The 14,374-nt window shown below is 42.0% G+C and overlaps 1 protein-coding gene across 1 annotated transcript; it reads left to right on the top strand.

Moving 5' to 3' along the window:
* Nucleotides 1–412: 412 nt before the first annotated feature.
* On the top strand, nt 413–6,378 carry LOC117857331 (TOM1-like protein 9). The gene is made up of 10 exons (XM_034739952.2): nt 413–971; nt 1,670–1,748; nt 2,218–2,316; nt 2,405–2,518; nt 2,624–2,766; nt 3,146–3,227; nt 4,010–4,095; nt 4,298–4,537; nt 4,814–5,316; nt 5,443–6,378. Exons 1-10 carry the CDS (start codon nt 871–873, stop codon nt 6,147–6,149), a joined length of 2,154 nt encoding a protein of 717 aa, XP_034595843.1. The 5' UTR covers nt 413–870; the 3' UTR covers nt 6,150–6,378.
* Nucleotides 6,379–14,374: the final 7,996 nt, after the last annotated feature.

The following is a 14,374-nucleotide window of genomic DNA, read 5'->3' as shown; positions in this document are numbered from 1 at the left end:
CGGGCTGCCGGGTCCGAGTGGCCGCGTGGGCCGTAATGAGATTTGGCGGACTGGGCCCATTTTGCTGGGGTTTGGGTTTGGTTGGGTAGGCGCGTGTGTATTTTTTTTTTTGGCCCGCGTCGTGCTGTTGCCGTTGCCGTTGCCGTCTTGCGTGGGCGGTTGGTTGGCGCGCTGTCTGTCTCTGCGTGTGTGACGGGGCTGACGGCACGGCGTTGGCGCGAACGGCTGGCAACGCTCGATCTTGTTCTGCAACGTCGTCAGGATCTTTTTTTTTTATCTCTGACAGGCACAATGGTACGCAGGCGTAAAGCTTTGACCCTTTGGGACTGAAAAAAAAATGGAGGAGGAAGATGAAGAAGGTTCCATGGAGCTCCACCATAAAGCAAGAAGAGGCAGCAGGCTGGACAGCGGCCACATTCATCCAGTGATCCAACGAACCATCCAACAATAAAGCATGTGCGTCTCCTTTCTCATCAGCAGCAGCATTTGTTAGGTTGGCCAGCGCTGGCATAAGGGATAGGAGCACCTTCTCCTCCTTTGCCTTCTCCGGCAGCGGGCACCCACGCGCGTGCACTGTACAGCTAGCTGGCTAATTCCGCGCAGGGGAGGAAGGAAAGAGAGAGAGAGAGAAAAAAACAGAGCAAGGTAAAAAAAGGAGGGGGGGCGGGCGGGCCGCCCCGCCCATCACCACGAAAGGAACGCGCCCAATCTGGTCCTGCTGCTGCTGCTGCGGTGCGCGGTGCGGTGGTGGTTCCCGGCAGCCTCCAGCCAGGCAGCCGCTACCCGCCGCCGGCCCCGATCCGCCACCGCCACCTTCGGAGCCAGCCAGGGCCGCCCGCCCCGCCCGGGTGAGCGCGCTCCTCACCACCCATGGCGGGCTCCATGGTGGACCGGGCCACCAGCGACATGCTCATCGGCCCGGACTGGGCTAAGAACATGGAGATCTGCGACATCTGCAACCGCGACCCCGGGTACCGCCACCTCTCATCTCCCCCGATCCCTGCCCAGATTCCGCCTGCTGCGCCCAAGGATTCGGTGTTTCCCCGTCAGATTCGGGGCGCCCATGCCGGGGCTCCGTGATGGAATGTGATTTTATGCCGTGGAACGGCGTCATTCCGGAAATGGTGGGAGTCTAATTTAATTTGAGCGGGGATGAGACTGCTGAGTGCTTCGGTTATTGGGATGCAGTAGGGCCATCTGCCTGCCAGGATCGTGGGTGGCGAGGGCCGAATCTGGTTCCTACGATCAGTTACCGCTCTGCTTGGTTTGGTTCCCCCAAGGATGGTTAGAGCAACTTTCTCATGTAGTCATCGTTCGTTGAAATGATAATTAGGCAATTTGCCGAGTCCTTCATGCTTCATCATTATGTGAGGTGACAAAATGCCATTCTACTGTTCTAAAGGAGAGAGGGATGGTCTTTGCATCCTATGTAGTCGCTTTAATTCTGCAGGACTGTTTTAGACATTGCCCCCTTTTATCCCTCATGTATTCGCAAAAAAACATGAACCACGACATCAAATAGTCTATTTCACTCGAGCGAAGAATCTGACATGTATGATTGTTGCTTGCATACATGTACATTTTATTCTCGCTAAAAGGATACATTTGATTTATTTTTCCAGTCGTTTGGTTATCAGTTAATGATCCTTCATACCCTTTTATATAACAGGCAATCAAAGGATGTTGTCAAGGCGCTAAAAAAACGAATTGGGCACAAAAATCCAAAAGTTCAACTCCTTGCACTGACTGTAAGTCTGTCTTCACCTTGTCATCTACTCCAAAGTGCAGTGGGCTATTGGTAACTGTCATTTTAGGATTTTTGTCTTTTTATGTTGCTTCTGTAAAACCAAACCCCTGGGCCCTGGTCCTCGCCCAGTTTATGTTTACATCGTTTGTCCTATGTTTCATGGGTTATCAAGTTACTCTCATGTAATCATACCCATGTATCCTGCAACACCATTAGCATACTTAAGCATCTTGCTACCTGGTTGCACTATTTATTCTAGCCTTCAATCCCTGATAATTTTATTCCTATTTGTTTTCTTGTGCAATCCACCAATAAATCACCAACACCCAATTCTTCTGTTTGGTTCAAGCTCAAGAACTATGGTTTGTGGAGATCCAAGATATGTAGATGTAGCTGGTGCAGGACTACTTTTGCAGGATGTGCTGCGAAATATTTTCATTATCTGTCTCATAATATTTCTGTATTTTCAGCTGTTGGAAACTGTTATCAAGAACTGTGGTGATATACTCCACATGCATGTTGCTGAGAGAGATATATTACATGAGATGGTGAAGATAGTCAAGAAGAAGGTTCAGGATGCTTCGAGTTTGTAAAACCATGATAATTATTGTAACGATCCACTTAACTTACTGATTGCATTTTCTTCTCATGTTACAGTCTGATCCTCGTGTTAAAGAGAAGGTATTGGTGCTAATAGATACATGGCAAGAAACTTTGGGGGGGCCACGTGCAAGATATCCGCAATACTATGCGGCATACCATGAGTTGGTGGTATGCTTTTGAAGTCCTATTATTTATCAGTTAAAAGTTTTCAGTTAGCTCAATTGGTTTGTGGTATATTTAACACAATTATGATCATATATTTCTCCCTTGCAGCGAGCTGGAGCTGAATTCCCCAAGAGATCCGAGAAACCTGCGCCTTTGTTTAATGGACAGTCTCAAGTAGCAAGGAATATGCGTAGTCCTGATCAACAAGATGAAGCTGAATCTTCTGCTGCCAATGACTTTCCTGCTTTGAGGTGTGCTCTTTTACTTTTCATTTTCATTTTCTGCACCTGTAGGTACTATTTCACTATATCCATATAATCTTCTTGGCATAATCTGATCGCGAGTCATTATAACTATTTTCCCCCTCTCATAGTGTGTCTAGTGGAGATCTTGACATCTTGAGAACATGCATATTTGTGTGTATGCCAAACTCGGTATTTGTGTGTGTGGCTGGACAGAAATTAGCGCGCGCGCATATTCCAGAGGCATACACACAATTAGTGACTTCGGGATACAGCATGAGCAAAGCAGTACATTTTCAATGGCATACAAATTTCCATAAGAATAATGCATCCTGTTCTTTTCATGAATGCATTTTTATTTATACTGAATTAATGCTTATATTTTCAGCATGTCAGAGATTCAGAATGCTCGCGGTATCATGGATGTACTAGCAGAGATGCTGAATGCTTTAGACCCAGGAAACAGAGAGGTACTAAGTACCCTTAGCACGCGTCTTTTTTTTATGGAAGCTTGCCGCATAGAAAATTGACATCTAGATTTCTCTGTTCGCTTCAGCTGGCTGCGGCTGCAGCTGCAGCAGCCCAGCACTGTAGCTGCTGCTAATTGGGACACTGGCTGTGGGCCAGCTGCAGCAGCAGCAGCTGCAGCGCAGCTGCAGCCAGCTGTGCCGAACACAACCGAGCATGCCATTATAATTTATTGATTCTCTTAATATAATGATGGCATACATAAAAGAATTTTCCATCTTGTTTTGTTTTGAGAAATACGTGCCGACCAATTTAAGTTTTAGAAATGACCTTGTTGTAACTTATAATATGCTGTACTGTGGAACATACTTTAGCAATTTTATGTATTGGATCTCACTTGAAATTCTGAAGCACAGGGTGTATATGGTAATGTGGTAAGGGCTGGTACTGAAGCATGCAAACTAATTGTTAGCATGCCTACCTCCAGTTTTATGACTAGGAGCACGTTGGCACTCCTGTACTTTAGCTAATCAGTTTCACCCATTTAGATTGGACTAAAATAGAAGTAGGAATATTTGCTAGATGTAAAGTGTCCCTCAAGTGGTGGTATGAATGAAAATTCCCTGTAGAAGTAAAGCAGTGATTTCTAGTTAAAAATGCAATTACTTGGTTTGCTTCCATTATTTATGCCATACTCAAGCAATAATGCCTCAGCTATATTCCTATTAACCTCCTCTTGATTTGTTAAGGTTTACTGATTATACTTTTCACATGCTATTCACAGGGACTAAGGCAGGAGGTAATTGTGGAGCTTGTGGATCAGTGTCGCAATTACAAGCAGAGAGTGGTGCAGCTAGTTAATACTTCCACGTGAGTGGACTTTTCTCTGAATTTACAGTATATCTTGTGGCAGTGAATGAGACCCCTAAAACTGTCAGTGATTTCTTGGCCCAACTAACGAGCAATATCATGTGTATATAGCTTTACACTGCAGATATTGCCGATATTAGAATGTGTATACACCAGACAACAGCTGTGCTTATACTAGAATGTTGTTTGCCAAATTCTGCAGGGACGAGGAACTCATGTCACAGGGGCTTGCACTGAATGATGATTTGCAACGTGTTCTTGCTAAGCATGATGCAATAGCAGCAGGCATTGCAGTTCGAGTGGAGAAAAAACCAAAGTCTCTGCAAACACTTGTTGATACTGAGGACTCTGCAAACCAGGATGCTAACAAAGACAAAGAAAAAGGACTCATAGATATTGAGGATCCCACAAGCCAAGATTCCAAAAACGAGCCAAATCAAAGGTTTGCTCCTATCACTTTTGCATATTCTTAAACCTTCATAATGTTTACAATGATGTTACTCATGCATGTGTGATTTTGTGCATAAATGCTGAAAACAAGAAAGTAGTGTTGGATTGTTTTTTGATTCAGTGACAACCATAGCTAGGCATTCTATGTTCTGAACTAATGATGCTGTTTAGTATAGACAAATTCCATAGTTTCTTTTTCTTGCTATTTTATTAGGTGTTCCATATTACTGTCTAATTACTACCCTCTCTTTGCATTGTCTTGTAACAGTACAAGTGACCAATCTCCTTTTGAGCAATTAGCGCTTCCAGCGCCACCGGTGTCAAATGGCACAGCAACCTCTGCACCAAAATCCGATCCTGGCATTGATCTTCTCAGCTGGGATGATACCCCTACTACAGCAGAAAATCCGCTCGCACTTGTTCCAGTCACTGATCCTCTTGCTGACTCTACTCCATCAAATCAAAATGCGCTAGCAATTGTTGATGCATTTTCGCAAAACAACACTGCTAACAGCAATGCTCAACCAGCTGACCCCTTTGGTCTCAATTCAAGCTCCACTATTCCAGGATCGCAGCCATACGGTACTCCAGCCCAGCATGCTTTACAGTCACAACAGCCTCAGCAGGCGGCAGCGCTCTATCCAAATGGGGGTACTGTGAACCCTGGGACATCTTATGATCAGGCATCCCAGTTTAATAACATGAGTTCTGGTTGGAATGGTCAAGTTGCCAGTCCCCTGGCACCCCCACCACAGCAAGCACAGAACTATGGTATGGCAAGTCATGTAGACCTTTACTCTCTTTTTTTTTTTCTGTATCACATCTGTCCCTCCCTGTACTCTATTCATCTTCTGTTCCGTCCGAAGAAAATGTGAGTATCGCATCCAAATTTTGTAGATGATCAAAGCGGATCCCTTCCACCACCTCCTTGGGAAGCTCAGTCAGCAGCAAGCAATGAATTGCCAAATGGTCATCTGGGAGGAGGTATGCAGCCTCTTCCCACTCTGCCAGCAGGCGGCATGCAGCAGCCACTGCAACCACAGATCAACCACATGGGAGTCCCACAAACCCAGCCAATGTACAACCAACCAGGAGTCGTCCTGCCTCAAGCGATGCAACCTGGCCATGCTGCCGTAGCACAGATGCAGCCAGGCTTCGGGAACCAGCAGTTTGGTTCGCTACTGCCAGCACCCATGCCAGGCATGCAATTCCCCGGCATGCAAACTCCACAAATGTATGGTGGATCGCAGGCAGCCATGATGTACCCACAACAGATGCCTGGGGCACAGTATGGAGCAATGCCTCAACAGCAGCCCATGTATGGTGGCCGGTTGGCGGGTTACATGCAGCATCCAGCTGTGGCTGCTGCACATTACTACAACCAGGGGACGCCGGCAACGTATGGGTACCCTGGTGCGAACGACCTGTCCCAGAGGATGTATGGCCTCTCAGTGCAGGACAACTCGTACATGGGCATGAGCTCGTCCTACCAGACGGCACCCTCCCCTGCACCCTCCACGGGGCAACCTATGCGGCCAACGAAGCCTGAAGACAAGCTTTTTGGTGACCTCCTTAGCATTGCCAAGACGAAGAAAGCTTCATGAGATGATGAGCAGGTCTAATATATTGTCTCCCCTATTTTTCTATTTTTGCGATTTTTCATGTTGTTTGATCTTACACTTGTAACATTATTTGAATGTATAAGCTTTTGGGGTTTTCTATTTCACGCTGTGATCCTATTGATTCCATTGGATTCGTCATACCGTGTGCACGTACTGATCACGCCCAGAGGAAACGCTGGTAAATGATGATTCAATAAAGAGGTGTGCAGTACGTACCTGTTCTTTTTTTTTTGTTTTGTTTTGTTGATATAATAGTCCTGTGAGGGATATTGTATATTATATTTTCTCTGATGTATGTTTCGGGTAGCACATTTTCAAATAGATAGAAGTAAAAATGTAACCTCATGAATGATGTACGAATTAGCATTGTTTATTTTCTTGATATGGCTATTTTATTCTGTGTCTTGTGATGTATGTTTGTCATTAACGAGGTTTCTATTGTAACTTTGCCTTTCATACAAGTTTATAGGCGTGAGTGTAGTTGGTGTGCGTATTTGTGAGCGTCTAAATGCGTTTGTATTGTGTGTGTGTATATGTGGCCATATATGCGAGTAAGAGGGTAACTGCACATGGCGGTGGGTGAAGTTTCACGCTGGTGGGTGGACGAAGGCGCACCAGCACGGTGGATCGGTGACAGTGACTGTCTCCGATCCGGGGAGTAAAAGTTTAGATCGGGTCACATCTGATTTTTTATGCTAATTAGAGTATTAAATATGGGTTGATGATAAAAATAATTGCATAAATGAGGGCTAATTCGTGAGACGAATCCATTAAGCCTAATTAAGTCTAATTAGTTCATGATTAGCACATGTGATCCTACGGTAAATATGTGCTAATTATGGATTAATTAGGCTTAATATCATCTCGCGAATTAACCCTCATTTATGCAATTATTTTTGTTATTAGTTTATATTTAATACTCCTAATTAGGATACAAACATCCAATGTGACCCGAGCTAAACTTAGTGTAAGGATCCAAATACCTCCCGTGCAGTACTGTCCATGAGTCGGGCAAGCACATGGCACTTTTTTTCCCCTTCTCGAGGATTAATGTGTGTTCTGTATTGAGAATTTTAAATGGTATAGCATGTGATGCTATAGAGTAGGAGTATGTTTGAAATGTATTCAAACTTGATATTTTTTTTGGGTCACGTGTGATAAAATGTCTAGCTTCGGACATTACTCAAATCCTTTTGACCCAGAAAGTCAGCCGTGGTTAGGAAATTTGATAGGGCTAGCTGACTGGAAAATTGCCAGTCGGATGTGAGTTGAACCGTTACGTGTAGCAAGGTTGGCATGCGCATATTATTTCAAGATATAAACCTCTTATATCTTTTCAACAGTTCTACGTTTTGGAAAATTAAATTGAACCAAATATGTAAAAGTCGATCGAGGCTTTAAAAAAAATGAAGAGTAGTAGTACGTATGTACGTACGTGGGTACGTACACCACCGCCACGACGCAGGAGGCAGAGCCAGCTGTTGGTGCTCGGCTGCTGCGTGGGAATGAGAGAGAGAGCAAGCTGTCACGCACACGTACGGCCCCCCGCGGCGCTGCCCTAGTGCCATGCACGCACGGCGCGGCGCTCGATCAATACGGATCGGTCGGCAGCACGGCCACCTTTTTTTTGTTCTTTTTTTTTTTGCGACCGCGACTTCCAAACATCCAAAAGTTTCCTCAAGGAAACAAGGAGGAGCTAACTATATATCTCTAGAGTTACTGAGCTGGATAAGTCAATGGGATTGCATGCACGCGTTTGCTTCTAGTATTTCATTTGACGTATATATACTCGAGACGATCGTGACTAGGTATCTACTCTCTCTATCCTAAATTATTAATTGTTATAGATTTTGTAGATTCATACATTTTTACTATACATCTAGACATAATATATATCTAGGATAAAATTTATAAATCTAGATGGAGAGCCACACCTCCAGCCCTAGCCAACTGAGCTATACTCAAAGGAGATAGAGAGATTAGAGGGCAGCTAAGTTAATGAATGGACAAAATGTTAGAACATGTATTTAGTTTATTCTCATTTTGAAAGATCTTAAAAGAAACAAATGGTTGGGTGGGGTGGGGGAGCAACGTTGTACTGCTCCAACATTCAAAATGCATATTGTTTTTTAATGTATATTCTCCCAGTTTATTTTTTAAAAAAAATGACTGTCAATACATAAAAACTTGCATAAATTGACAATTTAGGAATAATTGTTACCGGATTCACCATAACAAGTATTTTCGAAACATTTATTTAATATCTTTCCTTTATAATAGGATATTTCCGGTAAAAATCCTTGGTCAAATTTCACATTGTAGATCATATCGTATGAACTATACAATGTATTTTAAGTATTTATGAGGACTTGTACACCACCATTGCTGGTGTATGAACTATACCCACCCGCATTGAATTATATATGACGAAAAGAAATGAATGAAACCCGCCCTTGCATTGGACACGTCGACCTAGCTAAATGGAAATGTTGTATCCTTAATTATTGCTGGTGTCAGCTGGCTGGCATGCATGCATAGTGCTTCTATCTAGCTATCTATATATAATAAACCTAGGGTTTACTCCCCCAAACTAACGGTGCTGCTTTTTTTTTCCTCCCTGATTTCTTGTGGTTTAATTCTCACAGCTAGCATATTCATCAATGTTTTAAATAGCCGGCTATAGCCTCTGCTACCTTCCACTATAGCTGATTGAGGAGGGTACCGCTATTTGCTCCTATGTACAATTTAGCTGCTATTTGCCGCTATAGCTTCATTTAACCAGCTATTAGCTATTTTTGAGGTCGAACGCTATTTGCCTTAGCCTGCTATTTAAAACACTGATATTCATTCCCTATGTGCCTGACTCCAAATTTCCAGTTTATTTGCTATCGGTCGGAGATCAGATTTAGTACTTATCAGATGCAACATGGATCGAATCTGTGTCATACATGCGAACATCCATGCAGTGTATATAGATTACAATGCGTGTAAGATAAAATCCGATCATCCATCGGTATGAACCTGCAACTAGCTAACAAGTTTTTCATCTCATCCGTTCGATCATGTATAGCTAGTAGCATATGATATATTCCAGTTTTGCACAAGTTAAAGAATCCTCAAATTGACTCGGCAATAACAAAATTAACATTGTGGTTAATTACTTAATTACGCTCCGGTAATAAAACTAAAAGGCCGCTTATAATATATTTTTGACAAGATGAGAATATTACAGCGATATTTCATACACTAGTTATATATACTTTATACTCGACGACACAAGCTTCATTGTTAGCATCTGCTATACATGCGTGTGTATTCTTTTGGCTATACTACATTTTTTTTCTCTCGGAAAGCTTGGCTATACTGCATGAGAACCGATCGATGTACTCGATCATGTTCACTTTTCTTCCCTGACATCTATTGGCTAGATTCCCATGTCAAGTACACAGACTGAAAAGTGAACACACACACTCTCTGCATGCCTGGCCATGGACCAAACAAAAACCAATACCCATCACCTGCTGCCTCGCTCAGAGCAGAGACGTCGTCGTGCGGCTGCCGGCCGGCTGCAGATATAGCGTTTATTTGCTACTCCCTCCCTCCTTCCTAAATTTCTATTCGTTTTATCTTTTCTAAGTAAATAGCTTTTGTTATATATCTGGACATAATATATATATCTAGATGCATAGGAAAAGCTACGCCGTATCTAGAAATACCAAAACGAATAGTAATTTGGAACGGAGGGTACTTAATTTGATGATTCGCGCGCTTAATTGCATAGCCTGCATAGATGATTAAGCGTGTGCGTACCCCATGATACCGCCCTTGACCATATTAGTTCATATCATGACGTCAAATCACTATGCTTTCCTACAACTTGTCCCGTGGACTCTAAATTATTAGCCAATTCTTGCTGGCAGCTCTGGCCATAGGATCAAGATCCGATAACCCGTCTTTCTTTTTTTTTCCCGCTCTCTCTCAAAACATGGTATCCCTGGCATTTATTTTGTCATCCTTTATTTGCTGCCTAGCACTAGCACTGACGACCTAGCTAGGAAAAAAATAAATAATTGCATATGTAAATCTTTCTATATTTCTTTTTTTGGCTTGACACTAATATTTGGATCCACGAATAACTCCAGCTAATGAGATCTGAGAACCCTATTTTATTTTTCCACAGTCTCATGATCTCATCGATGGGACGTAGCAGTAAATTGATTCCTAGCTTAGGTTTTCCACCGAGGAGACATGCATGGCACCTAAACACAAGTCCTCGAAAAACATGAGTAGCAAAAAGTAGCATGAATTAATGTCATCCAGCTCCGGTGGGGCTATACGTATACCAGTAAGTATAGTACTTTATAGCCGGTATACAAGATATCATCAATATGATGACACGACTTGGCAGCTTGTGCTTTATAGCTAGCTAGTATATTATCGATCAACACGTTGACGTAGCGATAGCGCGAGAAAGATGTATGCGCGGTATTGCAAAATGATTCTAGTCAATATATATTATTGGCTCGTTCCTTTTTATCTATATATACGACCTATCTTGTTCAAATACTTATATTAATATCTATAGATTTATGCTATATTAATTGCACTAATTAATACGCCAATGCAACATCTACAACATTAAATGCACTATATTAACACCTAATAAATGCACTATCAAGACATATTTATGGTATATTTAATAAAACTAATTTTAGGTTGTAGATGTTGGTGCATTTTCTACAATATGGTTAAAACTACAGAAATTTAACTTGAGACAAAACTAAAACCTCTAACAATTTAGAACCGAGGGAGAACATATTACACATCTATATGTTCTCGCATCACTAGTACAAAAGGAAGTATATTTTAACCTATTGTGAAAATGTAATGTAAAAGCAAGTATACATATGTTGAAAAAAAACCTCCACCACCGAGGGAGACGGCCCCAGACTCTATCACCAGGCTTTGAAATGCGAACCGGCAAGGGGGTTTCAACAACTATAGTACTTGTGAGAAAACCTAGCAAGTATATGTTGCAGCATGTTAAAAACAATCATAAAACACATATGCATAATTGCATTCCTAGCATGCATGTTTTATCATAACACTATTGATTAATGAAATCCGTTTTGGATGATCCCCCTAAAAATGGCTACGATGGCCCTGAGCAGAGAGTATGTATGCATCAACTAGCTAAGCCAAAAAGGGTAAAGATGAAATAAAGTAGAAAGGCAAGTTTCGAAACAGAAAAGGGCCTTTGTTCAAAATATACCTTGCTTGGAATAGTTGTGTCATGGATGGATCCACCCACACCACGCTAGTGGCCAGTGGGGAAACCAGATGCGTTCATGGAAGCCTGAGATAAGGGGGAAAAAACTAGGATATAAGCTGTATGTGCGACAAGGGATACATGGGGTAGGAGTGAAAACAATTTGTTTAGGAGTGCACAATATTTTGATTTAGCTGGTAAAAAAAACAATGCACATAAAGTTCTAAAACTGAGGACAAGTCGAATGAAACTATTGATCAAATAGTTTGAGATTCTTTTGGTAGCATAGTGTTGTTAACCATTTCTCGCATATATATTTTACAAAAAGAGATAACTTACTTTTTTTAGTTAAGATGATGTTCGTTCTTTCATTGTTAAATTAGCTTCCATCACCACTTATTAGTCCTTCCATATAAACTTGTTTGTTTGTGTCTAATCCTTTAGTTGTGCCTAATCCGAATTTGTGTATATCAACTATTTAAATCCAGCGGTCTACAGCAACTCATATCCTTTTTAATCCTAGTCCTTTCCTTCTCTGTTCCAACTACCTTCTTTTTACTGTACCTCTCTTCCAACACCACTACCACCCACATCATTTGATGCATTGCTTCTCACCAGCGCTAACAAAAATCCATCGACATGCTTCATCCTTCCATTTTCAACCATTGGGCTCCTCTAGACCATCTTTTTTATTTAAATCTAGTACGGCCCTATGTCTTGTTCTCCCCATGTATAGTATCCTGCCTATCGCTACCTGTCATTGCCAACTACTTCATGGTAGCAGGAACCGAAACTTATCCAGCGCTAAGCCAGCTAGCCTACCTCCTCAATAAAGCCGCAAGATTTAGGCGAATCCACACCTCAAACCTATATTTCAGATGATACGAAATCATTTGAATTCTTTATGAAAATTTATTTGCAAGATCAAGCCTAGATCTAGAAACCATTGCTGCCAACTAATTGCATAATCCATCATCGACGGAACATGATCCCCCCAATTTTGCATGACGATATATAAATCCCTTGAACCTGCTTGATTCATGTAAATCCCCACCAAATAGATCTACCAAGATGGAAATATTTTAACCCTTGCTATTTTGGTATTTCCGAATCATTGTGAAACCATTTTGAAATTTTGGTGGATGGAAAAATAAAATATGGCCATTTTTTTCCATTGCTAATTATTTCTTTCTTTTAGCATCTGGTAATATTTTTTGCTGGGTTTTTTTTTGGCTTCTGTTAATTAATGCTGTGTTGCATGTTGCTAGTATACATATCCTTGGTGCATTGTTGGTGTGCGCCTTGCAAAACCATAGAAAAAAAACGTAAAGCTATCACAGCAGAGCAGCAAACCACCACCATTATTTTGTCCTTTTGCTTGACACAGCCCCGTCTCCTTTGAATGCTCCAAAGCCCCACAGCGCACGGCACTTTCAATTGCCGGCCCCACCCCTCTGGTTAGCCTTGGTTGCGTTGGGTTAACCCACCTGTGGTTAGCGGTTAGGGTTAGGGTTAGGGTTTCCTTTTGGTCTGCGTAGCGTGGCGTAGGGTCATGTGTGGCGTGTGGGCGTGCCTGCCGCCGCTGCCTGCGTGGGTGGAGTAAAGAAAAGATAGTGCGATGGGTGTGGATGGATGGAGGATGGATTGGGTGGTGTGGCATCTGATGCGCCTCTCCCCCACCCATTTCTGCTCCCAGATTCTCTGCGCTCTCATTTCCTGTCATATCGCGTGTGCCTCCACATACGATTGCGTGCGCCCAGGTGGGTGGTTCTGCCGTCGTGGTGGTACTAGGAACCTTGACATGATGTGATTTTAGAACTTTTCTGGACAGGTATTTTTTTCCTTTCCCTTTTCTTTTCCTTCCGAGGATACCAAGGTAAATAATTCACACCTTTGATTTTGATATTGGTGCATGAGGAAAGAAATTTTGAAATAGTGATTGTTTCACCAATATATGATCACATGATAAATACATGTGTATGCCCTTCAAGTGAATTCAGATTTAGGTTGTCGTGGTAGAACAATTGCATGTGTCCTGATAATAAACCACAAAACTTCCATAATGCCACTTGGTTTGGATCCAACGGCTCATTGCATCATACATCTTTTTAAGAATTTGCCGTAGTTAAAAAACTAGTGACCACTTCACCAACTCATATATGATCATATTGATAAATACCTATGTATGCCTTGGATTCAAACGATTTCAAATTTAGGGTGGAAATAGCATGGATTAACATATTGCCTAAAACTAAAACTTAACACAATAAGACACGGCAAGAGATGGTTGAAAAACTTCCCTTTCTGCCTGAGTGTGTAGTCAGCTAGCTAGTTGGAGTCGAGTGGGTGAACCATATGACTTTCTAGTGTACAACTATACATTTTGGTCTAGATTCAACCCTATATATATGATTAGGGAGTGGCATATATTAGCTCTTAGAAATGGATAACCAATGTTTCATGGGAACCACAAGTTCCTGGGTATCACAGCTAATTTCTAGCTGTCCGGATAAGAAACCATGCAGTTGATGTTGTATAACAATTATTTGCCAACATTGTCCAGATAAGAAACCACACACTCAATGTGGTATTGCAGTTGTTTGACAGTTGTGTCTAGATAAGTAATACATTGTTGATGTGGTATAGCAACTATTTGGTAGTAGTGTCCAGATAAGAAATCACACGGTCGATGCAGTATGACAGTTGTTCGCTAGTTGTGTCTAGATAAGAATGACACGGTCTATGTCATATAACAGTTGTTTGTCAGCGGTGTATATGATAAGAAATCACGGTCGATGTGGTATGATAGTTGTTTGCCAGTTGTGTCTAGATAATAAAGCACATCAAATCGTTGATGTGGTATAGAAGTTGTTTGCTAGTAGTGCAAAGATAAGAAACCTCGCGGTTGATGTTGTATAACAATTGTCTGTCAGCTGTG

Source organism: Setaria viridis, chromosome 5 (genome assembly GCF_005286985.2).
Source record: "Setaria viridis chromosome 5, Setaria_viridis_v4.0, whole genome shotgun sequence".
NCBI lineage: Eukaryota > Viridiplantae > Streptophyta > Magnoliopsida > Poales > Poaceae > Setaria > Setaria viridis.
The sequence above is the reverse complement of the archived record's forward strand: the minus strand, read 5'-3'. Positions and strand labels throughout refer to the sequence as shown.